Raw genomic sequence first — 27,679 nt, 5'->3', positions numbered from 1 at the left:
AGGCCAGCGACCGACTGACCGGTGGGGTGGGGTTGTGGAGAATAACGTGATGCAGCCTCGACCACCAGAAGGGGCCCAGCAGGGTTGATGTGTTGTTCTAGAGAAGGAACTGGAAGCAATCAAAGCTTGAGTCGGGAGATGGAAGAAGAAGCTGAGAAGCTAAAGGAGCTGCAGAATGAAGTACAGAAGCAAATGAATATGAGTCCACCTCCAGCAACGCTGGCCCACTGATCATGTCCATTGAGGAGAAGATGGAGGCCGATGCCCATTCCACCTATGTTGGCAAAGTGGACTATGGTGCAACAGCGGAAGAGCTGGAAGCACACTTTCAAGCACACTTTCATGGCATGGCTATGGTAACCACGTTACCATACTCTGTGACAAATTTAGTGGCCATCCCAAAGAGTTTGCATATATAGAGTTCTCAGACAAACAGTCAGTGAGGGCTTCCCTGGCCTTAGATGACTCCCTATTTAGAGGAAGACAAATCAAGGTGCTCCCAAAGCAAACCAACAGACCAGGCATCAGCACAGCAGACCAGGGTTTCCCACAAGTCCGATTCCGAGCCCAGACCCCCGACTACAACAGTTCCCCCTCTCAATTCTACAGTGGTTTTAACAGCAGGCCCTGGGGTCACTTCTACAGGGGCTGGGCTAGAGAGACATCATGGTATTCCCCTTACTTTAAAAAAGTGTGTATTAGGAGGAGTGGGGGGTGGGGAGAGGAAAGAAGGGGGACAAAAGAATTTAAAAAAAAAAAGAGAAACAGGAAAAAAGAAGTTTCTAGAACTCCAGCCCCACCCCCATCCCAGCACATTTGCTCTGGGATATAATTCTAATGCCACAGCAGGTTTTTTCTGCTTCACTGTGTCACTTTCCACTTGTCTTCCACAAGACACTGATAATTCCTCTATCCCCTTAAAATCTTTTTTCCCCTTTTTGCCTTTCCTCTTGTATTATTTCTTCCAACTTTTCATATATGTTAGAGTGGGTAGAGCTAGTGTGCTTTCTTTCATCTTATGTAGCAAGGAGACTGTTATGTACCTGTTATGATGATCACCTCAAGGAAAAGAACACAATTTAAAGATTTAAAGATGATTGTAACAGTCCTGACTCCATGGTTCCTGGAGTTGTGGTTTTCCTTGAAAAACTACCACAGAAAATTGTCTCATTTCCATGCCTGGTTTAAAAGGGTACATGCAGAAAATCTGCTAATATGTCTGCTTGTCTCTTCTTCTTACCCATATGCTAACTTATTTAATCTCCATGGAAGACGACAAAGTGTCACCCCTCTGTTCTGCAGTACCCTTCACTCAAAGAGTTGCCACCCCCAGAATTTTGACCCTTCTTTTTGTCCTGTGATGGGCTGAGTTGATCTCAAGGGCCCTGTCCCCACCCACCTCCTTGTACCAAAGCTTTCCTCTCCCTGATCTCTCCTCCTCCTCTCTCTTCCCAGGTGACTTTGACCACCTTCTTTTTAAGCCCTCTCTGGACATTCCAGGGACATTCCCCAAGCAGCCCACTCTAAACCCAGTTGTGCAACACAAGCAAAACTTATCACCCTCAAAATGAGACCTGAATTTTCACAGCATCCCACAGAAGTCTCTGTTTTAAGACTCTGTTTTTAAGGATTTCAGTTCTTGAAACTCCACATTTATCATTGAGTAATATATTAGCCCCCTCTAAGGTGAACACCTACTTCATCTCTGAACTTGTCTCTGCATTGATAACCCTTTGGGTATATCCCTAATCAGGGAAAAAGAGTAGTACCTTGGGGCACTGGTGATTCAGGCAGAAAGTCCCTCCCTCCCCAGGGCCAGGGTGAAATGGCTCAGCCCTCCCTGACACCCCCAGAGGAACTTGGGGAAGCCTCAATTGGGACTAATCCTCCAAACACGCCAAAGACTGAAGATGAACCAGCATTTATGTATGTCTTCGTTTCAGAAAAGAGAATGGCTGCTATTGGCCAAAGGGGAGCCCCTGAGCCAAGGACACAGCCTGAGAGAGCCCGCCAGCACCTTCTACGTGATCCTGCCGTCTCGCTCTCCCACTCTGCTGGTGAAGGCAGTGGCCACTCGGGAACTGATGCTGCCCAGCCCTTTCCCCCTGCTACCTGAGGACATGCCTGATGACAGCCGTAAGACTGTGGAGGCAAGTGAGCCCAGATCTCATGGAATAGATAGAGCGGAGAAAAGAGAATGGAGTTCAAGAAAGGGATGAGGGAAAGGAGTGAGCCCCTGAAGGAAAGGACAGGGGAGCAGAGGCAGAAGTGGTTCCGAGGGTGTGGTAAGAGGAGCAGAGAAGAGAGCAAGGAACTGAGGCCAGACAGAAGGAAGTAAGCAAGCATCTGCGTGATGCTGTATTCTCATGGGTCTTTCTCCGCAATATGTGTATGCGTGTGTGTGCACCTGTGTTTGTGTGCATCTATTTCTGAGAAAAATAGGAAAAGGCAGCCAGTGTAGGCACCGAGAATAGGAAGAGTTTTAAAATAAGACTCTGATGCAAAGGAGGGAACACTCTGAAGGCCATTTTCTCCTCCCCCTCCTCTCATCTTGGATCTGGATTCTGGATTTCCTCTGTCAGCCTCCCCAGGCTGAGGGAGGGGAGCGGGGGGGGCCTCTGGGTACAGAGAACTGGAACCACATCGTTGCTGCTAGGTTGCTGGCTTACGTGCAGAGAGGACAGAGCCTGGGATTGTACTCTTGGCTTGGCAGCCACGGGGATGCAGAGAGAGGTGGGCACAAGTAGCCATGGCTCACTCAGTGTCTCACTTCAGGGCCAATGGTTCCTGGCACAGGATGTTGTGGCCGGAAAACCTGACTGCTCAGGAATGCTCTGCTGGCATGTCCTCTGGTTATACTCACCTCAAAGGCCGCCGAGAACTCAGTGTACTTGCTTTGCAGACTGTGAGCACCCGGGCCGGGACACACCCTCCCTCACAGCTTCGCATACTGGATCCCTTGTAACCTTCATAGCGCTCTGGCCCCTCTCAGAATCCTGTGACATTGTTCTCAGAGCCAGAGTGTTCAGTGTCCCTAACCACTCAGTTGCTACTTCTTGTACCCTTGCCTGACACTTACCTCACATGCACTCAGACCTGGGGCAGAACACCCAGCAGGACACGCATCTATTTCACATCCTTCAGTGAAGCCCTGGGTCAGCATACCTCCTCCAGCTTCTCACACTCAGGTCTCTGCCTGACATCTTGGGTTCTATGACCTCAAGACCCCCCAGGTGAGGCTCCTCCTCTCTTCCTCAGAGCATGCTGGATGACCTGGAGCTAGAACCCACCTACAACCCCTTGCAGGTTTGGAGCCACCTGTACTCACACCTGAGCAGCACCTTTGCCAAGCCTCAGGGCCCACTCCACCCAAGGTGGGAGAGCCGGGCTCTGAGAAAGGTACTTCCCTCCCTCCCCTTTATGCCCAGAATCCCAGAGAGTCCTCTTCCCCTGTCCCCAACTCCCCCGCATCCAAGGGAGTATCCTCCCTGGATCTCCTCTGGCAGAAGAAGAGCATACAGAGGAGGAAGAAAAAGAGCAGCCTTTTGCCCTAGACAAAGAAAATTACAACCCCTACCCGGTAAGGGGCCTTTTTTTTTTTTTGCTTGGGCATTTACATATAATGTTTAGGTATCTTAATTGCAGTGTTTGTGATAAATCATTAGTCATTTAACAGACCATTGTCCCACTAAGCAAACTGGCTGCACTGGAACTAAAACCACAAGCCTCTGTTGAAAGAAAAGGCTTAAGGGAAGGTGGGAAAAGAAATGCCCAAGGGAAGGGAAATTAGCATTTACTGAGCAGCAGTCATTTGCCAGGTTCTGTGACATGTGCTCTCACACATATTTTTCTCATTTAATCCTCACAGCATCCCCGCAAGGTAAGTGTTATGCTTATTTTACAGATGAGTAAAGGGAGGCTGACCAAGGTTAGAAGCTTAGAGACAGGGCTCTAGTGACAAGGGTTGAGAGAGAAAAGTAATTGAAGGGGGGATTTATTTTTTTAATTTATTTTTTTAAGATTTATTTTATTATTTATTTATTTTTGGCCATGTTGGGTCTTAGTTGCGGCATGCGGGATCTTCACTGAGGCACGTGGGATCTTTCATTGTGGCAGGCGGGCTTCTCTCTAGTTGTGGCGTGTGGGCTTTCTCTCTCTAGTTGTAGCGCGTGGGCTCCAGAGAACGTGGGCTCTGTAGTTTGTAGCACACAGGCTCTCTGGTTGAGGCGTGCGAGCTCAGTAATTGTGGCACGCGGGCTTAGTTGCCCTGCGGCATGTGGGATCTTAGTTCCCTGACCAGGGATTGAACCTGTGTCCCCTGCATTGTAAGGCGGATTCTTTACCGCTGGACCACCAGGGAAGTCCCAGCGGGTGTTTATTTTTATGAAATCCATGTTCTATAGTATTTGGGCTTCCTTTTGTGCCCTTATTAATCTTTTCCTTGTTTCTCAATAACAGAGCCTATAGGAAAACCCCCACTTTGTCTTACCTGAAGTTACAAGAGAAAGATGTTTCCAAATTACAGTCAGTCTAGAGGTGGGAACAGAACCGACCACAAGTTAGCTGGTGGATGAGCAAACAGAGGAGGACACTTAGCCAGGAGACAGGCACTGTGGAGGCTGAAGCCTAGGGGACTCCACTGCCCTGGGCCTTGAGGCTGTCACTCACAGGACACATGAAGGAGTTAGGACAGAAGGCCCAGCAGGGAATGGGACAGAAGATCGGGAACTGTCTGGTCTTCACAGAAAGCTCTTCTTGCTTTCTTTGCAGGCTGGGCCACTGCAAACAAATCGAGTTCGAGCCACAGTGGCCCCTTTGCCTATGACTCCAGCCCCTGGCAGAGCCCCCAAGATGCCAGCAGCCAGCAAAGCTTCCTCAGATGTCTTCTTCCAGCCTTCCATGGAGGAGGAGGAGGAGGAGGCAGACGAGGAGTATCCCTCAGGGCCCTAATAAGTCACCAGCACCACAGCCCAGCTGCCCTGTGCAAGCACATCCGTGCCAAGGCTCACACAATGGCTTTCTGTGGACAGACTTGCCTCCTATCCACCTGAGCCTCTGTGAGCTCCAGGTGGCTGGGAAACAGAGCCTTCCCCTCCTCTGTCCTCAGTGCTGCCACTGCCCCACTCTTCAGGCTGAGAAGAGACACACCGACCCTTTTCCTTCGCCAAGCAGGGACTCATTTTTCTTTTGGATCATTTGATACTGTTAACACAAATGAAGATTAAATAACCAGTAAGTCTCCACCATTGTTAGGAGCATTCCCAGGCCTGATTTTCTCCTTGTAGCTCTGTGTAAGGAGGTGGATGAAGTCAGGTCACCATCAGGAAACTGAACCTCAGGAGACAAGGATGAGGTTTTCAGAGCCCATGAAAAACAAGTAGGATTGAAATCGAAACTGCATTCCAAAGCCCGTGCCCCTCCCACTACACCCACCACACTGCAATTCCCTTCAGCCTCCAAACAGATAAGTGGTTGATGCTTGGTACCTACATGCAAAGTGTGCGCATGCACGTGCGTGTGCTTGTGTGTGTGTCAGTGTGTGAGACAAGGGGGAGGGAAGGCATCCTAGAGCTGAGAACAGGGGAGAGGGTGGTGTGAAAAAGACCTATTCCCTTCCTATTCCCCTCTCCTCATTCCAGCCCATCAGCTTTCTCCATCCACAGAATAATAACTACCATTTATACAATGCTTACTCTGCACTTGAAATCGTATTAAGTACTTGAGAAATTTAACTCCTTTCATAAAAACCCTGTGAGGTTGTACGTGTAATTAAGCTTTCCCATTTTGCCCAGGGGCAGTGGGGGAAACTGAGGGTTACAGATGTTACACACAGGGTCACAGAGATAGGGTCAAGCCCAGGGCCTGAATGACCACACTGCTTGACCCCCCTGCCTGAGGCCCTTTCCTCCTTCAGTGGCCCCCAACACCTTCCTGGTTCTCCTCCTGATCCCCTCCACATCTACCCAGCACATCCTGCCACTCTGTCCCCTCTGTGACTATTCACACACATAGACCTCTTAAACCCAAACTGACTTTAATGAGGATAAAACTTTAAAAAAATATATCTCTCTGGCAAAGAACAATGCAGGGGGAAGGATCAAGACACAGCCCAGTGTCTCCCTATAGCCTCCATACAGGCCCCTCAAACTGTACCTACTCTGACCAAACACCCCTTTCTATAATACTGCTCCAGCAGCTATCCCTTCCTTTGATGGGGATGACTTAGAGGTGCTGGCCTCCCCCAGATCCAATCCCTGAGCCCCTGCCAACTGTCCCACTTCCATGACTTCTTGGGACAGATCAACCTTCCCTTGACTCCCCTTGTACCCTGGTCTCTACACACGGACCCCTCTGGTTCCTGCTGGTTCTAACAGGTTTCTTTGATCCGCAGTGCCACCTCCCCATGGTCCTCCTATCAGCAACCCCAGCCTTGCCCTTCTTCTCATGTGGAGCCCTCTGACTTGGCCCCAGTCCTGTCAGTCCCTGCTCCAGAGAGCCCACAGTCCCAGCTACCTGAGGCCCCACTCTTCTGGACCTGGCTATACAGGGCAGCATCTGAGCTATGGCCTTTGCTGCCACTGCCAGCTGCAGCACCGGATTCAGAGAAGGCCAGGCCCTGGGGCTTGGGGGCTGGGAAGGGCTTTGTGCACCGCGGGGGTGGCACGGCGTAGTCATCAGTAGCAGGGTTGTAGGGGAGCTCATAGCCCTCCTCCTTCACCCGAGCCTGGCACCACCAGGCATCCTTGGGCTCCTGAGGCAGATCATAAAGGCCCCGGAGAGCAGCTGGGGCCAGGCCCTCAGGTTCATCATAGATGGGGTCTTCTTTGGGGTCTGTCAGCTTGGCCTTTATCAGCTGCTGCTGCACATGCTCACACAAGTCCCAATAGAGAGGTTTCTTTAACCCCTCCCCTGCCTGAGCAGGGGTGCTGTCCAGGGGGTCTGAGTATACAGAATCTTGGGAAGGGCCTGGAAGAATGCGCAGGGAGTCTAAGGGTTCAGCATACAGGGCTGGAGTGCTGCCTGCGAGCTCCTGGGGGCCCCGGTGGGGAGCCAACTTCCCTTCTGCCACTTCTCCTTCATGGGAATCAGCTCTGAGAACATCCTGCCCCTGGCTGGCCTTTCCCTGGGCCTTCTGTCGGTGGATAGCAGTCTCAACTGCCTGAAAGATGTCATTTCCCTGTGCCGTCTGGAAGGTGAAGGTTCCAGGGCCAGAGGGGCAGCGGCGGCCAGCCTCAAAAGAGAACATGACCTGAAGAGGGGGTGGAGGGAAACACATAATCAGGAGCCATCAGAGGAGGTGAGTCACAGGGCTGGAACTAGTTAGGGGACCTACAAAGAAGAGACCACCTGGGAAGGGAGGTGGGGTCATGGGCTAGGCAAGAAAGGGTTATCCAAAAGGCAGAGTTTCCCACCTCCTGGTCCTGCCCCACCCCTCCCACAGCTGCCCAATCCAGGGAGCTGCCAGTCCTTCCTAACAGCACCGCACCTTGTCTCGGCCATAGCGACGCAACAGAGTGTAAGGCCAGGAAAGGAGTGGCTCCTGTATCTGACTCTGGGCCCCAACGCCCAGGAGAGTCAGCCTCTCAGCCTCCACTCTCAGCATATAGGAGCCATGCAGGCCACAACGCTCAGCGGCTTCAGTCCTTTGCACGGTTACCCAGAACTGGGATCCTGGAAGGAATACACAGTTAGACTGGCACCTGGCCAGGGCTGGGGTGGGGGGAGGGAGCAGGTTGTCCAAGCGTACACTTGAAAGCCAGCTCTCAGGAGCATTCTACTTCCCCTTGTAGGACACCCTTTCTTTCCACGCCATCCCTGCTGGGGCTTTTCAGGCATCTACCTTCCCAGGCGGGGCTATACAGTGAATTCTCCAGCATCTCCAGGGCAGAAAGCTTGGGTGGGTTCTCGGCAGGCGCCAGGGCCCAGCTGCCTTTCTGGGGTAAAGAGAAAAGAGTATGAGGGAGACTGTAATTCCCTCACCGCGGTTCCTAGGTTCTGAGCCAGCCCAGTTCCTCTGCCGCTGTAACTGCTCCCACCCCGCATGGACTCTTGGGCCCAGTGCAGCTCGCCCCAGCCCCTCACCGGCAGCCCCGACCCCTCACCGGAAAGGCGTTTCGGCACAGCGTTTGCACCCAGGCGGCGCTGGACGGCGCGTCGGCCGCCAGCAGGTGGGAACGCTGTGCGGTGTCCAGGCGGAAAGCTGCGGCGCCAGGCTCAGGGGGGCTCTCCACGGCCACGGGGGCCACGCTCACACACTCAGCCAGACGGATCACCTTGCAGTCCAGGCGGCGCGAGCTCCCTCGGCCACCTCCAGAGCTCGACCCCTTGTGGTCAAAGAACTCGAGCCGCGCGACACCGTGGGGGCTGGCCGGGTAGAGCACCGCCCAGGTCTTCCTCCACCTCTGGGGAAAGAGCGGAGAGACACTGGGGAGGGAGCGGGCAAACACCGGCGGCCCGGGCCCCGACGGGGAGGGAAGGACCTGCGCGGGCCAATTGCAGGTCTGAGGCTTCCCGACGGCAGGCGAAGTTTCCCAGGAGGGTGCCGCTCCGTCTCCCCCAGGGCCAGAGAGGCGAACCCGGAGGCCGGCAGACGCTTCTTCCGAGTGTGTGCAAAGCAATTTAGCCGGAAATTCACAAGGCTCTCGGGCTCCGGGCGCCACGCTCCAACCCGCTGCCGGTCCCCTCCCTCCTTCTAGGCTCAGCTGCCCACCCCTAGCTCTGATGGGGTTCGGCAACCCCTACCCACACTACCTTGGTACCGAAACGCTGGCTCTGCAAAAACAGCGGCCCTTCCATCACGGCCCCGTCCATGGCCCCCGGCGGTTCCTTCCGCCCTTCCTGGCCCCTTGGGCCGGAGGCGGGGCGAGGCGGGGAGGAGGGCGGGGCGGGGCTCGCGCGGGAGGCGTTCCCGCCCCCCCCAACCTCCCCGGACCGCGAAAGGGGAGGAGACAAGCCAGTAGGAAGGGGAGAGGGTACCCAGATAAGCTGGCTGGTGCACCACCTCCGCCCCCCCCAACCCTGGGGTCGCGCAAAAGTGGCTCCACCGAAGGAAACCTCGTGGTTTCGGTCAGAGGACTCTGGCGCCTAGGCTTGGGGGCTGCGTACGACGTCAGACTCAACGTGACATCAGAGTGAAGGCCGTGACATCATCTCGAAAATGCCGACGGGCACCCTGGGGCATTGGAGGGACCATACGTCCCCTCGCGGCTTCAGTTCCCCAGACCCGTCCCGCCCCCTGCTCGGCCGGAGTTGGGCTGTTTAAGATCCGCGGAGCAGGGGACGTGGGGGAAGGGCTAGGGACTGAAGACTTTCCGGAGCTCGGAGCCGAGTCGCTGCACGGGACGCAGCCCGGGACGGTCTGCGGCCCCGTGGCCTCTACTGTGTCCAGCTCTATGGCCGCAGCTACCCTGCACCCAACCCGCGGGAAAAGAAAGTTTTATTAAGCAGGCTGGGAGGCGGGGAGGGGGGCGGGACGGAGGTGGAGCGGCGACTGCGGCCTGCTCCAAAGAGATGGGGAGAAGAGGAGGGAACTGGCCTGGGAGGGATCGTGGGAGAAGGCGGAATGTGGGAGGGCTCAAGAGGACGTGGGAGGAACGAAAGGGGTGGGGGAGAAAGGAGGGGCAGTCTCCCCTGGACAAGCACTTTTTTTGTAAGTCCTAGGACTGAACTCCAGGACCAGGACTCTTCTCCCAGCCGCTACGGCCCCCGCTCAGCCACAGGTAGGGGGAGTCACGCTGCCCGTGGGAGGAAGGAGAGTTGTGGATGGAGGATGGTGGAGGGACCTGGGAAAAGGGGTGATGTGGGATAAAGTCAAAGGGAAGTCAAGCTACTGAGGGTTTTATTATTGTCAAAGAAGAGTGAGACACAAGAAGAGTGGAGAAATGAAGCAGATATTGGGGGGTGGGGGCTGCAGTGTGTTCCAAATAGGGCAGCCGGGAGGGCCCTAAGGCTGGGGGCTCCTCTGTGAGGCCCTCTCCCTGGGTCCCCAAGCCAAAATGTCCCCAAATAAAGCTGCCCTGTTGGGTTGTTTGAGTTGGGGGAAGCACGTAGGGGGGGTGAGGGGGGGGAGCTCGCTGTAGAGGGGCTGTTCTCCGCCCCAGACAGAGGGAAGGCCTTGGCGGAGAAGCCGATTGGTGCTCCCGCCTCCGCTTGCCCGTGACAGAGATGGCGGTGTTGGCAGGAGGCTTGGAAAACCCCACCCCATCCGCCCCCACCTTGAGGCCTGGCCCTCCTGGGCCCCTTGACCCTGCAGGGCATGTAGGATGCGCAGAGTTCTCCAGTGCATTCGGGTTCTCTGCCTTCTCTGCCTGGAATCTGCCCAGAGAGGACTCTCGGCTTGGCTCCCATTCAGGGGACCTGAGATCCAGGGTCTCCTAAGCCCCTCCTTGCCTGCCTCTCTCCACAATCAGTAGTTATCTGTCCTCTGTCTGACCGGCTGAATAGGATCATCTGGGTCCCTCCTGCCTCTGCTCCTTGGCTCTTGTCAGTTCCCCTCCTCCTCACCTATTGCCTGCCTCTCTCAGTTGCCCCCCAATTCTGTGTGCCAGGCTCTCTCCTGATCCCTCTCTATCCATCTTCAACATTGTCTCTCTCTCTACTGTCTCTGTTTGGTCCCCTTTCATTCCCACAGTTTCCCTTCCTCTCACATTCTGTCTGTCTGGGTCTCCCTCTCCGTGTCTCTTGCTCAGTCTCTTCCTCTTTATCTGGACCATTCTCTGATCTTGGTCTCTAATCTCTGTCTTTTGATCACTGGGTCTCCTTGACCCGCGAGTCGGGGTATGGAGGTGATGAGAGCAGAACTAGGGAAAGGACATTGTGAGACATAACAACTAACAGTGAGAGTTTTATTCTTCACAAAAGGGAGGGAGAGCCTCTCTCTCTCCCTCCCCCTGCCCCCCAATCTGGGTCTCTCAGTCTGTGTGCCTCTTTGACTCTGTGTTTCTGCTCTTATTTAGTATGTGTTTCTTTCTCACTGTCTTAGTCCGTGGGTCCCTCTCTCTCTCTTGCACTATCTCTCTGTCTCTGGTCTTAACCAGTGTCTCTTTTCCTCTCATGACCTCTCTCTCAGACCTGGGCCTGGCTCAATTTCAGCTTCTCTCACATACTCTCTCTCTGGGGCACCCAGGCCTTCCTTGCCATGCGACCTGTCAGTGTCTGGCAGTGGAGCCTGTGGGGGCTGCTGCTGTGCCTGCTGTGCAGCTCGTGCCTGGGATCTCCATCCCCATCCACGGCCCCTGAGAAGAGGGCTAGGAGCCAGGGGCTACGGTTCCGGCTGGCCGGCTTCCCCAGGAAGCCCTTCGAGGGCCGCGTGGAGATCCAGCGGGCTGGCGAATGGGGCACCATCTGCGATGACGACTTCACACTGCAGGCTGCCCATGTCCTATGCCGGGAGCTGGGCTTCACAGAAGCCACAGGCTGGACCCACAGTGCCAAATACGGCCCTGGAACAGGTGAGCAATGCTCCAGGCACAGCCTAGGTATTGCCAAAGTGCAACCTAAATGTAGGGAGAGGGAACACCAGGATGGCACAGCCATAGCGACACAGAACACCAAGAAAAGCCAGTGTCAAGTACACCCATGGGGGACAAACCAACCAGCAATCACTTCTCAGAGCTGTGTGAACTTAGGCTGGTCAGTGCCTTCTCTGAGCCTCAGATGCCCCATGTGCAAAATGACTAGGTGAACTCTAAGTTCCTTTCTGCTGCAAAAATATGATTCTACAAAGCCACGTGCAAAGACAGCCCTGACACAGGTGAGCCCTGTATGATTAAAGTACAACTGGTTTCATGGGAAGCTGAAAGCAGGTAAATGATGTCTGGATGTCCCAAAGCCAGAAGGAATCACAGATACTGCAGCCAACAAAATCAGATTATAGACCAGAGCTGAAACCAACAAGCTGGAACTTATCAAAGACAAGTATAAACTCTAAACTCTAGGACAAGTATGAATGTGGGTAGTAGGGGATTAGGAACAATTCTGAGACCTGGGGGCGCTTACACTGTCTGAGCTCACAGTGAGATTGATAGACAGAAACTGGTGCAGTCTGCAGCTAATCCCCCAGTTTCCACTGGCTAGATACTTCTGGAATGAAGTGTCACTTTAGATGCCACATTTCCAGAGAGACAGTAGAAAATGGAAGTACTGGGAATTCCCTGGTGGTCCAGGATTAGGACTCTGCACTTTCACTGCCAGGGGTGCAGGTTCAATCCCTGGTCAGGGAACTAAGATCCTAAAAATGGAAGTACATTCAGAGGAGAGCTGGCCAGATGTGAAAGACTGGAAGCCAAGTTTCAAGGAATAGCTGAAGAAACCAGGGATATTTGGTATGAAAGGAAAAAGCTTTGGATAACAATTACATGATGGTTGTCTTCAAATGTGAGGACAGTCATTTGGCTGAGGGATTTTTCTGGATGGCATCAAAGGACTGAATCAGACCTGGAGGGGGGAAGTCATAAAAGAGTCTCAAGGACTTTGTGATGGTTCCAACACCCTGCTGGGGCAGGAGGTAGGTATCCCAGCAGAAGCTGGGTAAGTCCTGTCAGGAAATGCATGAGGGGTCCCTGCACATTAGCTGGACCAACCTTTGAGGGCCCACCCAATTCTGAGAGAAAGTCGGTGATATTCATTTCAGTTTGGTCCAGGCAGAGAGAAGAATGCAGGGCAACGTGGCAACGCAGATGGGGGGGCACATGGGAAAATGTAAGGCTGAGGTGAAAGGATTTTACATTTCCAAATCTCACAAATGTCTCAAATCCCTAAGCCCCCATGTATTGGCTGTGGTCTTAGTCAAGTTACTTAACTTCTCTGAACTCCAATTTCTTTATACAAAATGGTGATAATACCTTCTGGCAGCTCTGTTCTAAGGATGCTCACATATGTACATACCTTGGCAGATTGCCTCACATACAATAGGTACTTGATTAATTGTAGCTATCATTGAATGGGTAAGGACTGATCAGAACTTCAGTGTTGACTCTTGGGTTTTTTTTATTCACCCTACCAAATTCTTGGGTATCCCCAGATCGCTATCAACCCTCCATTAATCCTATGCTCCCTTTCCTATGCCTTACCCTGTCCCTTCCCCACTCATTACCTTACCAGGTATGAGGCTTCCATGCTCAGTCTCACCAACATCCCCATACTACCTCTCCAAGCCCCTCTGTCCCCTTATCTCCCGCTCCTCCATAGGCCGCATCTGGCTGGACAACCTGAGCTGCAGTGGGACTGAGCAGAGTGTGACTGAATGTGCCTCCCGGGGCTGGGGGAACAGTGACTGTACCCACGATGAGGATGCCGGGGTCATCTGCAAGGACGAGCGCCTTCCCGGCTTCTCAGATTCCAATGTCATTGAGGTCTGTAGTTCATAAACACACACACACACACACACACACACACACACACACACACACCACCCAGAGTGGCGAGACACAGAGGGCTGTGGGGTGGTTATATGCGGAGATACTAGAAGGTAGAGGATCCCATATGCCCAAGGGGATAATTTGGGTTGGTGGGGGACTTGGGGGGCACAAAATGATAGGGCTCCGAGACACTGTATAGTCCAGGTTTGTTTTAGCATTAGCACTCAAGTTACTAAGCCTGGCATAAGCCTCTCCAACTTCATCCCTTGTTCTCAGGGCACTGTGCTCTCCCTCACCTCAGATGTTCCTCCTCTCCTGGGACATCTCCCTTCTTACTTTCTCCTCCTCCTTCAATGCCACTTCCTCTGTGAAGTGCTCCCTCAGGCTCCAGGCAGAGTTAGATGCTCCTTCCCCAGCTTCTGCTGGACCCTGAGTCATTTCTCAGAGCATAGCATGTCCTTGCACTCTCATGGCTGCAGGAGAGTCAACACACCCACACACCCCAGTCAATACCTCGTGGAGAGCAGGCCTGCCTCTCAGCCCCGTCTCGCCATTGGGTTTACAGCAAGCACACTCAGTCAGGGTTCCTTGAGGGTGGCCGGACATATGAAAGGTGTCACTGGGATTCCTTCCTCTACTTGTGGTCCCATCCCCAGGTAGAGCATCACCTGCAAGTGGAGGAGGTGCGACTTCGACCAGCCGTTGGGCGGGGCAGGCGGCCCCTGCCCGTGACTGAGGGACTGGTCGAAGTCAGGCTTCCGGACGGCTGGTCGCAAGTGTGTGACAAAGGATGGAGCGCCCACAACAGCCACGTGGTCTGCGGGATGCTGGGCTTCCCTAGCGAAAAGAGGGTCAACGTGGCCTTCTACAGGTGAAGGGACGAGGGCGCTGGTGCAGCGGAGTTGAGGGGTGCTTGTTAAGGAATGGTGTTGAGAGACGTCCGAGGGGGCTGGGGCACTGGGGGAACCTGGGCTCCGGAAGAGTGGGGAAATGTGGAGGCCTCTGCTAAACTGGAAAGTTGAGAAATCTTGCGGGACCATGAAGCGGTCCCCGAGGCGAGTCTGCCACGGGACCGGCGAGGCTCGAGCTCTCTAGCGGCCCGAGCCGGCGCGGGGTGAGCGGCGGCTGTGGCGTCCGTGCCCGTGACGCCGTCGGTCGGCAGGCGGCGTCTCCGCCACCCGGGGCGAGCGCCGGGTCTCGCGAGGCCATGCCCAGCGGCCCGCAGGCCCGCGGGCGGTTGCGCTTACGGTGCCGGCGCTAGCGCGGCCCAGGAGCCCGCGGGTCCGAGTTAGGGGGGGTGGGGGCGCGGCCATGCCCTGCAGAGGCGGAACCGGGGCGGGGCCGGACGCCGGGAGTCTGAAGGTGACAGGCCCGGAGCATCCCCGGGGCGGTGGGTCCCTGCCAGAGCGCCAATCCCTGAAGGCCGGAGGGCGCCGGGAGAGGCTGGGCCCCTCCCTGGGTCCAGGCGGCCCACGAGGCGTCTGTGAGCGCGCGAGCCCTCAGGACTCCTAGGCAAGTTTTCCAGAATATGCTTCGGCCCAGAAGCCCGGCCCTCTTCACCTGCCCTGGAGCCCTGGTGTACGCGCCGGCCTCTGGGAAACGGATCACACTGGTGACCGGCTCTGTGCTTAACAGCGTCTCGCTTCCCTGGAGCATCTAATTTGGCATTTTGAGAAATTTAGAAATCTCTCTGTAATTTAAATGATTGTTTTCTTCATCTCTTCCTTAGATCAGTTTTGCAGGAAGACCTCTTAACATCTGGGTGACCTTCCACTGGGCACACTACTTCAGATGTGGTCTGATCAGGGCAGGGTACAGCAGAAATGCTCACTTTTAATTAAAGCATGTCTGGATTTTGCATTGCCTTTCTGTTGAGGCAGCATATCCCACTGCTCATATTGACCCTGTAACCACCTAAATTGGGTCTTCCCTCATCCTTGATACTGATAGAGCAGCCTAATCTGTTGACTTTTCCCTATTAGTTTATACATCATTTAAAAACCATTAAAAAGCCACGGTGATCCCATGAGATTATCTTGAATCTTGACATTATTTTCCACTTGTCATCCCTCCCTGCCTCCTCTGTTCAATAGATATGATAGCTATGCTTCCTGACTTCATCAAAGGGACTGTTAAAATTGTTGAAATCTTTAAAACCAAACTCTAACTCTTCTTATGAATCCTCCAGATTTACATCAAACCTTTAATCATTAGTTGTAAAATGTTTTTTCAGCCAGTTGGGAACAAACTGAACACTACAATGATGTAGCCAACATTATACCATCTTATCTATAATGAAATCATGGGAGATTTTATTAGTCTTTGCTAAAATCCAGCTATACTATGTTCACAGCCATTCTGCAGCCTTCCAATTTAGTAATCTTACCAAGAAAGGAAATCACAGTGGTTTGACTGAGCTAATTTTTACTGAAATCCTTTTAGATTTCTAAGGATCACCATATTTTTTCCTCAATGCTCACAAACTTTCTATTTAATAACTTATTCTAGAATATTAATTATCTGTAAATTGAGGAATCCTCTTCCTTCTTCTCAAAAATCAGTACATTATCCAACCTCCAGTCTTTTCCATACTTGCTCAAATTTTCTTTGCCTTGGCTCTGAGACACATCTTTCAGCCCCAAGGAATATACTTTATCTGGCATAGAGACTCATATGGTTTAAAACATCTATGTGCTGTGCTCCTTTGTTATTATCTACCTTGGGGCTGTATTTCTTTCCCTGTGCTTGTTCTTTACCTTTCCTAATCCAAACATCAGGTTCTGAAAGATTAGTACGATTTAAATAGCAAGCATTTCAGGTGAAGAGGGTAGCATGAACAAAATTGTAGAGAGTCATTCATTCAACATTTATTTATTGAGTGCCTACTGTGTGCCAGGGACTGTTGTAGATACTAGGGTTTCAATAATGAACAAAACAGACAAAAATCCCTGATCTCATGGACTAGGGAAGAACCAGAAAATAAGTAAAATTACAAAATGTAAGGATGGCAAAGGGCATAATAGATAAAAATAAAGCAGGGAAAGGGTTAGGAAGTGGGACTGGAATTGCAGTTTTAAATAGGTCAGAGGAGGCATCATTTGAGAAAATATTTAAAGGAGGCGAAGGCACAAGCTATGCAAAAATCTAGATGAGCATCTCCAGGAAGAGGCATCATAAATGAGAAGATCCTGGGGAGTGTGGTGGTGTGTATCACAATGTGGGGGATGGGGGATTCTTGTCATGCTCCAGGAGACCACTGGGGCTGGAGCTGAGTGAACAAGGGGGAAAATGATAGGACATGTGATGCAGGAGGAGATAGGGAAAGAATGGGGAGCCAGATCACGTAGGGCCATTTGAGAGTCTTTGGTTTTTTTACTCTGTGTGAGATAAGGTTTGGGGCAGAGGTGTGACATCTGACTTCCACTTTTTATGTATTATTTGGACTGCTTTGTTAAGAATAGACTGTAAGGGGTGTGGCAGAATCAAGCGTCAGGAAGATAAGGCAAAGATAAGGCAAAGTGCAAAGAGGGGACTACCCTGGCAGTCCAGTGGTTAAAACTCCATGCTCCCAATGCAGGGGGTACAGTTTCAATCCCTGGTCAGGAAACTAAGATCCCACGTGCTGCATGGAGTGGCGCGGCGTGGCCAAAAAAAAAACAACAACAACAAATGCAAACAGGGAGTTGAGGTAGAAAGAAAAGCAGTTGAGTGTGGAGGCCTAGAAGCCAAGTAAAGTGCTTCAAGGAAGAGTGATCAAGTGTGTCAGTGCTGCTGATGGGTCTAAAAACATGAGGACTGAGAAATGAATACTGTATTTAGCAACATGGAAGTTATTGCTGACCCCGACAAAGATGAAAATGAATAGGATATTTTGAAAGACAGTTGACAAGAGTAGAAGATTTATACTGAGAAATAGTGGAAGAAAGATCCGAATGGCTAGAGTAAGGCTAGAAAATGGAACACTTTTAATGCCAGATTGGAGAGTTTTACCTTTATCTTATGGAAAATTAAAAAATAAAAGTACTTGTATGGGACAGTGATAAAATAAGGCCAATGTTTTTAAAAGTTTGATAGTAGTGAATTGGAAGAGGAAGTTCTAGATGCAGTAAGATTAGTCAGGAGGTATAAAAATGAAGCTGATTAGGAGGGTGACAACGAGGAGAGAGGGGAATGAATAGATGTAGGATGACTGATAGAATATAGAAAATAAGAGAAGAAATAACTAAAATGATACTGAAGCTGCTCAAGAGAAGGATGGTATCCATCAGGCATCTCTGGGCTTCAAGTTAATATGAACTAACTTTAGACGTGGGCCATCCCAGGGAATTTTGAGGCCCAGGAATTGTCCCCACGTATATACAGCCTCAAGTAAGTTTCGGAAATCAGGAATATTTGTGTACATATTGGGATGTCTTACTGAGTCTGGGATATGAAGGCTGGAGAAAGAAATATACTTAGTACAGTGTTCATTCTTAGTGGGGAAAGAGATTACAGGGTTCCTGGGAGATTCTGTGATGAGGATATGGTATAGATACTCCTTCCCAGGTCAAGTCAGACAGAGGAAGAATCCTCGTAGGTAATACAATTATAAAGGTAGGCAAGATAGTTATAAACAACTCTACCTTCCTTAGAGAAAGAAGATGCATCTGCTAGCTTTTAGAGGAAGTCAGTAAGATTTAGAGAATAAGAAAATCAGAATGTGATATATATATCATTTTTAAACTTGGTTTGGTAGTTCTACCCTAGAACATGTGAAAGTTGTAGAATTTTAGAAGAGGAAAACAATGTACAGATAATTGAACCATTTACTGCCCTTTTTCAGGCGAAGAAGTTGAGGTTCTAAGCGCTTAAGTACTGTTTAAGAAGTCACTCTTCTAGTTCATTTCAGTTTGATAGATATTTATTGAACTCCTACTATTTGCCAAGAACTGTGCAAGGTGCTCAGAATACAGAGGTGATGAGAGAGTTAGTTAGGCACCACATCATAGAAGACCTTATAGGCTATGTTAAGGATTTGGATCTTTATGATAAAAGTAATGGGAAATCATTGAAGTTTTTTAATGAGGAGGGCTATGAGAGGACATGATCAGGTTTGTGGCTCCGAGAGTACTTTGACTGCATTTCTGAGAATGGTTTAGAGAAGAGCAAGAGCAAATGGATTAGAGAGTTGTTTAAGACAGAACATTGACAGGACTTGCTTACAGATTGACTTTGGGAGCCAAAGAGAGAAGAGTCAAGGTTGACTCCTAGGTTTCCAGCGTAGATTTGCTGGAAGAATTATGGTTTTGTTTGTTTGTTTGTTTTGTTTTGTTTGCGGTACGCGGGGCTCTCACTGTTGTGGCCTCTCCCGTTGCGGAGCACAGGCTCCGGACGCGCAGACTCAGCGGCCATGGCTCACGGGCCCAGCCGCTCCGTGGCATGTGGGATCTTCCCGGACCGGGGCACGAACCCGTGTCTCCTGCATCGGCAGGCGGACTCTCAACCGCTGCGCCACCAGGGAAGCCCTATGTTTATTTTTTAGACCCACATTAAATTTTAGATAACTTTGAGATATCTAAGTAGGAACATCAAGAAGGCAATGGAATATACAAGGTTAGGTGTGAACGAGAACATATAAAGAGAGGATGTGGAGTGAGAATGCCTTAGAGCTCTAAAAATTTAAATGACTATATAGAGGAGGAGCCTGCGAAGAAGACCAAGAAAGAGCAACCAGAATTAGGACTCAAACAAGGCCAGTAGTGTTGTGACAGCCAAGGAGGGAAAGAGAGAACAGCAGTGTCAGATGCTACCAAGAGTCAATGGGATGAAGACTAAAAAGAAAAAAAAATCTTCTGGATTTATTATCGCAGGGTGATGGGTGGGAAAAACCAGAAAGGGGTGGGTTAAGGAGTGAGTGGGAGGAAAGATGATGAGCATTGACAACCACTGAAAAGTTTTTCTATGAAGAGGGAGAAAGATGTGGGGTGGAGGGTGTGCGTGTGTGTGTGTGTGTGTGTGTGTGTGTGTGTGTGTGTGTGTGTGAGAGAGAGAGAGAGAGAGAGAAAGCTGAACATGTTTAAAAGGATTCGATTGAGAAGGAGAGGTTATGTGCAACTTCTCAATTGAGAAGGAGAGAAAGGAACATAGAGGAAGGAATTCAGAAACGTTTGGGGGCAGTGGCCTTAGAAAGAGAGACAGTTGGAATGAGAAAAGGATGTGCAGATGCAGGTAGCTTTTTATGTTTGATGGATGAAGGAACAAATGATAGGGAAAACAAGCACATTTTTGAATGAAGAAATATCAATCAAGACAAATATCAGTACTGGTCCTAAACATGTACCAGGTCCTTAATGTAACCTGTATTTGCCTTATAATGTATATTATTATATATACCATATAATATATATATTATATATATATAGTCCTTAAATAACTTAGAGAAGAAGTACTTCTAAATTTCTAGGTAATACTACATTTTTCTGAATACAATGCTGGAGATCAGAATGATCTCTCCGAGTTACTGGTGAAAGAAAGTGCCAAGTATATTTCATTTCAGACATGTTTAAGAAAAACACATCTGTAGAAAAAGTTTCACACTATACATATAAGATGAAAGGTTCTAAACTCTTAGTAGCGTCTTAGGAAAGGGACCTGAGGGTTACTGTAGACTCTTTGCTAGGAATGTTGGACATATTGAACGTTTTGGCAAAAAGACCAACTAAGTACATCCTCAGTAAGAAGCCAGGGCAGGAGGTACCAAGCAGATTCAGTCCTGTTAAAATCTATTTATTAAAATCCTAGCACATCTGCACATAGTATACCACATCCAAAGATGACTCTTCAAGAGAAACAGCAGAGCAGGAACATGTTCAAAGAGATGATAACTAAGAATTCAGGGAATTCCGTAAATTTTGTAAGGACAGACAAGACCTGCATTCATTATACATAGTTGGACAGGACAAAGGGGGCAAAGTGAAAGTCTTTGAAATCAAAGGGAGAATGAGTGGAGAAACAGACCTAGTTTCCATGCATTAGACTTAAGGCATCTTCTTGAAGAATAAAATAGGTCAAATATTTAGGCCAATTAAGAAGAAATAAGGTTTTAGAACTTAATCCCTGGAAGTAAGTTTGGGAAATGAGCTCAGTTTGTGAATGACTAAAGCATATGGGATTTAACTAAAGCAGGAAGGGTTCTGTCATCCTAAGCAGCCTGGCCTCATGCTCCCCAGTCAGACCAAGTTAATGTTCCTTACTATCCAGTCTTGGTCCTTGGTCCTGGTTCACTGGCCTCAGGCCTGGACATGCCAGAAGCCAGAGAGCATCCAAGAAAATAATACATAGTCAGCCTCTCTAGGTGTGACCAGGCCAGTTCTCTCTCCTTGCCTAGTCAGTCCTGGCAATCCTAACACCCTTCTACTTACAGCCATTCCCCTAGCCCTCCCCCCAGGTTTAGATCAGCCCTAATATCAACCTAAGAGTCCTTATGCCCTATCTGCCTTAACCTAATTTCTGTGGGTCCTGGTATAGGGTCTTTATCAGCCCCGAGTCCATGTCCGTCACTGCTGCTCACCTGTCTGGTTATGTGCTTATGAGGCCAAACAGCTGTGAAGGGTTGAACTTTGGAGGTATCTGATGTTATAAGATCCTGCCACCAGGAACCCTCTAACTGTTGGAAAAGAAATCTTGCCCCTGGTCCCAGTTGCACTAGCTTTTCCCACTTAGTTCTAGAGTGATCCTGACTCTGCTGTTGTCTTATCCTCACAGAAAGTTGAGGAAGCGAGCGGCCAAAGCCTTGGCCCGATGCTCCAAGCCCTTTGGAAGGTAATGGGGCAAGAGCCCCGGGACCTTCTGCTCATCCCTGTGACCCCAGGAGGTGGATGGATGGAAGGCAGCCTATCCATGTCCATCCCAGAACCCAAGCTGATGAATCAGGGATATGACTGGAAAATGGCCATTCCAGTGGGGAGGGGAGGGGAGGCAGGCATGAGGATGGGTAAGCTCTGATCTTAGGAAGCACAAGGAGGAAATAATGCAGGAATGGCTGAGGAAAAGCCTCTGCATATTTATACTTCCCCCAAATAGCTTGGACTTCAGCCTCAGCCACCTGCATGCTTCCTCCCCTGCCCCAGCTCCTAACCTCCCTTAATTCATCTGCATTCCCATTCTCTCTTCTCCCTTTACCATTCCTCTTATCTCCTGTCCCCTCACCACCTGGATTGACATAACTAGATTTCTCATAACTGTTGCTGAATCCAGAGAGCAGTATGTATTCCAAAAATAGTTAAGTGGTATGCAGCAGTATACGTGGAAAATCTGACTGCCTTTGCTTTGCCCCTCCCCATGCTCTGCATGAAGGGTCCTTCCTAGAAACAGAAAATAATAATAATAATAATCCTTTACTTTTCCCTGGCAACGTACCTGACCACTACCTCCACTAACTTCTTTCTCCTTTTTTCAGACCAATCACCAAGCTTAAAGCCAAACCCAAACCCCGAGTGGGCAGGGGGCCAGTCAAGAGGTAAATAAAGTTCAGGCTAAGTGGAGAGGAGAGGGAGTGCCGAGTGACGAGTCAGGGGCATCGGGCTGTGGTCAGGAAGGGGTCCAAGAGAAGCCTCCACCAAGAGGTGGAAGAGCAGCAGCAACTGTTACAAGCCACCTTCCAGATGAGTCACCGAAATGTAAAGTAAGACTGGCCTTTATGTGGTTCTCTGAGGAATTATGCTTGTCACAGGATTTTTGAAAATCTCAGTAGAAGTTCATCCACTGATTACCCTTGTTTCACATGCTTATTTATCTTCCCCCAGCAGATTTTTTTTTTTTTTTTTTTTTTTTTTGTGGTACGCGGGCCTCTCACTGTTGTGGCCTCTCCCGTTGCGGAGCACAGGCTCCGGACACGCAGGCTCAGCGGCCATGGCTCACAGGCCTAGCCGCTCCGCGGCATGTGGAATCTTCCCGGACTGGGGCACGAACCCGTGTCCCCTGCATCGGCAGGCGGACTCGCAACCACTGCGCCACCAGGGAAGCCGCCCCCAGCAGATTTTAGTAGATACTCTTGTCCTTCAAATGCCATGCTTGCCTCTCCCCCAGGAAGTTAAGTTTGCCTAAGGGATCGGTGTTCCCATCTTACCTTTATTTAACTGTTAAAAATAAGTGCTACCAGCTTGGAAGTGAGACTGAGGATCCCCTCTGGAAACTTTATCAGGGATGGAGTCACATGAAAGTCCTGATCTCTGGCCCAGTTTACACAATTAGGCTCCCCGTTCCATCATTTTCCTCCTGGGTTCCTTCAGAACCCCAGGGAATGGAAAGCTTCCAATCCCAATGATTGTGTCTCACTTGGTTTCTAAAGGCAGTCTGTGCATGAAAAGTCTCTCTGATAGCTTCTTCAGCAGTAGTTGAGGTATAGAGAATTCATCCCTTTCTATTGTCTCCTTCTCTCTTCACAGCATTCCGAGATCACCCAGTGGCCCCTGGTACCCCTCATTCCCCAGCTCCTCCCTCTGGTGCCTTCAAAGGGGCTTGGAATTTGGGGGTGTTCTCGTAGTGCCCTTCCAGCTTAGGGTCATCTTGCCCAACATGGCCATACTCTGGCCTTCCCTGACCCCCACATTAAAATGCACACTGGTGTTTTTATTTTGTTAGTTATGGGGAAAAAAGGAGGAGAGAGTTTAGAAGAGAGATGTCTTTTTCCTCTGACGGCCTCTTTGACTTTTATTTTCAGCCAGACAGGACTTTGGGAGAATACCTGGTCTCTTTGAATCCACTTATCTTGAGCTCGCAAAGGTATTCTGTAAAGTCTCCAGGCTTCCTTTGTCTGATTTGTTTATAACTTGTCCATCTCTCTGTGTCTTCCCAGCCAATGGCTTCAAATTGTCATATTCCTTCCTTCCTCTGACATCAAGTTAATGGAGCACATTACTGCAATAATTCACTGCCAAACCAGCCTCACAGGCCCACTCCACCAACACCAGGCCTCATCTGGTTCCTTTCCTCTCTGGTTTCAAACCAGCTGTTCTGGGAAGAAAGTACTTCTCTCATCACATGGCTCACTGCAGTATCTCATTCCATTGGTGTCAATAAGCAAGCCTCCTCATTCTCTCTAGCATCTCTCTGCTGTGTTTCCAAGTTTTAACATCTCTAATTTAGTCCCATCTTCCCACTTGAGTGGCTATGGAACATTCTTTCTGTTACATTTAAACTGCAGAAGCATGGACTACATCATTAAAGACTCATACAGTTCAGCTCAGGTCTGGGGATATCTTCACCCTTCTGTTGTTCATATTCACTCTCCTTCTCTGGTCACGTGGCCCCTCTTTGTTTGTCTTGCATTTGTACATCTTCGTTCCTGTATATACCAGCTCCAGTCTTTCCTGTGTTCACCATCTGGTCTGTTCTTCCATAACTGCCCATCATCCTCTGGCCTGGAAACCCCTCTGGCCTCTAAGAAGCCATGGAGACCCAAGACTTACTCACTCCTTTGCATCCTGACTCATTTAGTTATTTCAGTCACAACGTATTAGAAGGATCTGCTCACTCTGGCTATTCAGGCTTCCTGTTTGTGTCAGCTACTCCCTCCTGCCCATCTCTTCCAACTGGGCAGTCCTGGCTTCCTATTGTCTTTGCACAGTAGCGTCAATCTCAGCCTGCATTAGGGCCAGCACCCTGAAACCGTACAGAACAAGGTTTCTGTCAGGCAAGTCAAGACGAGCCTTCCTTCCCATAGGGTTCTTCTGCTGCAGAAGGTCCCCAAGGACCAGCCCCCGTCCAGGTAATCTAGGCTCTTTCGGCCTAGAAACTCGCCATTACCTTTGTCTCTTTGTCTCTGTGTTTTCGCGGAGAAAGGGGAAGAAGAAGGGCTAAAGTGGTCATGGGTGGAGGCATGGCGTGGGTGGAGGGATGCGGGCAAAGAGGCAGGAGCATTGTTTTACCCTACTGCTCCCACTCCTGTCCCCCCAGGCTGCTGGCCCAGCGGCAGCAACACTCCTTTGGTCTGCATGGGGTGGCGTGCGTGGGCACGGAGGCCCACCTCTCTCTCTGCTCCTTGGAGTTCTATCGTGCCAATGACACCACCAGGTGCCCTGGGGGGGCCCCTGCGGTGGTGAGCTGTGTGCCAGGCCCTCTCTACGCAGCGTCCAGTGGCCAGAAGAAGCAACAGTCGAAGCCTCAGGGGGAGGTGTGTGAGACAGTGACTATGACCTTCCCCATCCCAGGCGGAGAACCCCCTAGCCTGGCCACCCCCTGATTAAGCACAGCCTTGACCTTTGAGGACAGAGAGGAACCTCCTACCTCCCATGCTCCCTCCCACCAGAATCTCATTCATCTCCCAGGTCTGCTCAGCCCTCTCTGTGCTGATGTTTCCATTCACTGCTGGGCACCTCTGTCTCCTTTACAGGCCCGAGTGCGGTTAAAGGGTGGAGCCCACCCAGGAGAGGGCCGGGTAGAAGTCCTGAAGGCTGGCACGTGGGGCACAGTCTGTGACCGCAAGTGGGACCTGCAGGCAGCCAGCGTGGTGTGTCGGGAGCTGGGCTTCGGGAGTGCTCGAGAGGCTCTGAGCGGTGCCCGCATGGGGCAGGGTGAGGGGGGTGCAGGTGGGAGGGAGATGGAAGGAGGAGGTACACACTCCTGGGGGGGCTACATTCCTTAGGAAGGAGACCCCTGGACAGATAATGAAGTTAGAACCTCCTGATCTTTGACCTCTGACCTTAGGCATGGGTGCCATCCATTTGAGTGAAGTTCGATGCTCTGGCCAGGAACCCTCCCTCTGGAAGTGCCCCCACAGGAACATCACAGCTGAGGACTGTTCCCATAGCCAAGATGCTGGAGTCCGATGCAACCTGCCCTACACTGGGGTAGAGACCAAGGTCAGTCATTCTTTCCAAGGTCAGACACTTGATTCAGGTATCTCACATCCTATCCAGTTCTGGTCATGATCTGCAGTCTGATGCCCACTGCCCCCTGCCCCTGCCATCCTGCAGCTCCCACCTGATGCCACCACTTGCTAGCCCTTTAAGTGCCTCTGAATCACCATTCAGCCATAGGCCTGCTACAGACTCCCACTACTCCACCCCCCAAAGCTTCCCCAGTACTTCCATTGTGTCACTACAGATCCGACTCAGCGGGGGCCGCAGCCGACATGAAGGGCGAGTCGAGGTGCAAACAGGAGGACCTGGGTCCCTTCGTTGGGGCCTCATCTGTGGGGATGACTGGGGGACACTGGAGGCCATGGTTGCCTGCAGGCAACTCGGACTGGGCTATGCCAACCATGGCCTGCAGGTGAGTGGGAAGGAGAGGGGAACCAAGGCTATTGCCTCCAAAGGCTGTGTTTGGGGCAGAGGACTGTCAAAATGAGTCCCTTGGCCTGGGAGGCTGGATGGTGGCCTCACAAAAACACCTCTGTATGTCCCCAGGAGACCTGGTACTGGGACTCAGGGAATATAACAGAGGTGGTGATGAGTGGAGTGCACTGCACAGGGACTGAGCTGTCCCTGGACCAATGTGCTCATCATGGCACCCATGTCGCCTGCAAGAGGACAGGAAGCCATTTCACTGCTGGAGTCATTTGTTCTGAGAGTGAGTGAAGGTTTGGGTGACTCAAGCCAGGGAAGGGAGGCTCTGGGCCACCCCTTTGCAGGGAGAGGGACAGCTGCAATCTGGAGGGGTCCACTTTCCCTGTGGAAAACCAGTCTCACCCAACTTTCGGGGGGGGGGGATGGGATGCAGGGCGGGGGATGGGGGTGAGAATGGACGCACTCCCATCTGTCCCTGCCCCTCAGCAGTGAGTTCTAACCCTCTCCTTCCTTCCTTGGTGCAGCTGCGTCAGATCTGCTGCTGCATTCAGCACTGGTGCAGGAGACCGCGTACATTGAGGACAGGCCCCTGCACATGTTGTACTGTGCTGCTGAAGAGAACTGCCTGGCTAGCTCAGCCCGCTCAGCCAACTGGCCTTACGGCCACCGGCGTCTGCTCCGATTCTCCTCCCAGATCCACAACCTGGGACGTGCTGACTTCAGGCCCAAGGCTGGGCGCCACTCCTGGGTGTGGCATGAGTGTCATGGGTGAGAGGGTCAAGTAGAAGGGCAAGGCCACTGGGGATGGGGCAAGCCTGCTGTGGGCAGGGAAGGAAACAGGGGTTCCCTTGTCCCCACAGGCATTATCACAGTATGGACATCTTCACTCACTATGATATCCTGACCCCCAACGGCACCAAGGTGGCTGAGGGCCACAAAGCTAGTTTCTGTCTAGAAGACACCGAGTGTCAGGAGGGTGAGTTGGGGCCTAGAGTAGACTACAGTTCCTCATCCCCACAGCCTTGCCTCACACTGACATATGCTTATCACTTCAGATGTCTCCAAGAGGTATGAGTGTGCCAACTTTGGAGAGCAGGGCATTACTGTGGGTTGCTGGGATCTCTACCGGCACGACATCGACTGTCAATGGATTGACATCACAGATGTGAAGCCAGGAAACTACATTCTGCAGGTGCCTGGGATCTAAGATTTCCAGCTATTGAGTGGGAGGAGTGTTTATTAAAGACACATTTGGATTTGAGGACTGCAGCTGGCTAAGATGGCATCTTCCCACTCACAGGTGGTCATCAACCCCAATTTTGAAGTAGCAGAAAGTGACTTCACCAACAATGCAATGAAATGTAACTGCAAATACGATGGACATCGCATCTGGGTGCACAACTGCCACATTGGTATTTGGTGGGAAGAGAAGCCAGAAAGACTGGGGGATGGGAGGGAAAGGCCTTCATTCTCTTCTCCCTAGGTTGTTTCTATGTCTTCCCACCCACTTCCGTATTTTCCAGTCTCTCCACTTCTACCCACCCTTCCCCACAACAGGTCTATCTTCCTGCCCAAACCACCTGTTCACCTTGCAGGTGATGCCTTCAGTGAAGAGGCCAACAGGAAGTTCGAACGCTACCCCGGCCAGACCAGCAACCAGATCATCTAAGGTGCCACCACCCTCCTCTGCAGACCACAACTGGCCCCTAATGGCAGGGGTCTGAGGCTGCCATTACCTCAGGAGCTTACCAAGGAATCCTTGACGTCAGCAGGCCCACAGCACTCATCCATTGTGCACTGTGGGTGTAGAACTGTCAAGCAGAAGTTACTGCCCTCCTTCTTACGCCAGCTGTCTGGATCTGTGGCCAGGCATGGGGAATTTTGCTCCCAGGCCCAGCACCAAACCAAGCATGCCACAAAGAGGCGCACCTGATTGACTGCCCAGAAAAACAGACATCAGCAGCTCGTTTTCTTGAATAGGGAGGTCAGAATGGTCAACTCCAGTATCTCCTCTCAGTTCAGGGAGATACGGCTTTACCTCTAGCATTTTTGGTG

At 51.0% G+C, this 27,679-nt stretch overlaps 3 protein-coding genes and 1 pseudogene across 5 annotated transcripts in view; 3 read left to right on the top strand and 1 right to left on the bottom strand.

Annotated features, from left to right (window-relative positions):
- The window catches only part of M1AP (meiosis 1 associated protein), a 90,638-nt gene extending 85,381 nt beyond the window's left edge, over positions 1-5,257 (top strand). Inside the window, exons 8-11 of the mRNA XM_024133580.3 lie at positions 1,944-2,150; positions 3,259-3,399; positions 3,869-3,880; positions 4,771-5,257. Of these exons, the coding sequence (XP_023989348.1) occupies positions 1,944-2,150; positions 3,259-3,399; positions 3,869-3,880; positions 4,771-4,950 (540 nt within the window). The 3' untranslated portion in view covers positions 4,951-5,257. The remainder of the gene's footprint in view (positions 1-1,943; positions 2,151-3,258; positions 3,400-3,868; positions 3,881-4,770) is intronic.
- Positions 113-1,341, top strand: LOC102979133 (polyadenylate-binding protein 2-like; annotated as a pseudogene).
- Positions 5,258-6,015: 758 nt separating the features above from the next.
- On the bottom strand, positions 6,016-8,840 carry DOK1 (docking protein 1). 3 transcript variants are annotated; one of them, XM_007107627.2, is made up of 5 exons: positions 8,752-8,840; positions 8,103-8,402; positions 7,841-7,934; positions 7,487-7,671; positions 6,016-7,249 (listed from the first exon to the last, which is right to left on the bottom strand). In XM_007107627.2, the coding sequence occupies exons 1-5, from the start codon at positions 8,809-8,811 to the stop codon at positions 6,443-6,445; spliced, it is 1,446 nt and encodes a 481-aa protein (XP_007107689.1). In that variant the 5' UTR covers positions 8,812-8,840; the 3' UTR covers positions 6,016-6,442. The 3 variants fall into 3 exon arrangements, with proteins under 3 accessions (XP_007107689.1, XP_054944914.1, XP_054944915.1); XM_055088939.1 differs by lacking the exon at positions 8,752-8,840 and having other exon boundaries at positions 7,841-7,930; positions 8,103-8,167; XM_055088940.1 differs by lacking the exons at positions 7,841-7,934; positions 8,752-8,840 and having other exon boundaries at positions 8,103-8,174.
- Positions 8,841-9,615: 775 nt separating this feature from the next.
- LOXL3 (lysyl oxidase like 3) lies at positions 9,616-27,652 on the top strand. The gene is made up of 14 exons (XM_028496822.1): positions 9,616-9,719; positions 11,126-11,450; positions 13,189-13,352; positions 14,015-14,229; positions 24,294-24,510; positions 24,730-24,910; positions 25,044-25,198; positions 25,443-25,610; positions 25,745-25,907; positions 26,149-26,392; positions 26,485-26,600; positions 26,680-26,816; positions 26,925-27,036; positions 27,220-27,652. The coding sequence occupies exons 2-14, from the start codon at positions 11,138-11,140 to the stop codon at positions 27,291-27,293; spliced, it is 2,259 nt and encodes a 752-aa protein (XP_028352623.1). The 5' UTR covers positions 9,616-9,719; positions 11,126-11,137; the 3' UTR covers positions 27,294-27,652.
- Positions 27,653-27,679: the final 27 nt, after the last annotated feature.

The sequence above is a fragment of the Physeter macrocephalus genome, chromosome 12, assembly GCF_002837175.3.
Source record: "Physeter macrocephalus isolate SW-GA chromosome 12, ASM283717v5, whole genome shotgun sequence".
NCBI classification, from domain to species: Eukaryota; Metazoa; Chordata; class Mammalia; order Artiodactyla; family Physeteridae; genus Physeter; species Physeter macrocephalus.
The sequence above is the reverse complement of the archived record's forward strand: the minus strand, read 5'-3'. Positions and strand labels throughout refer to the sequence as shown.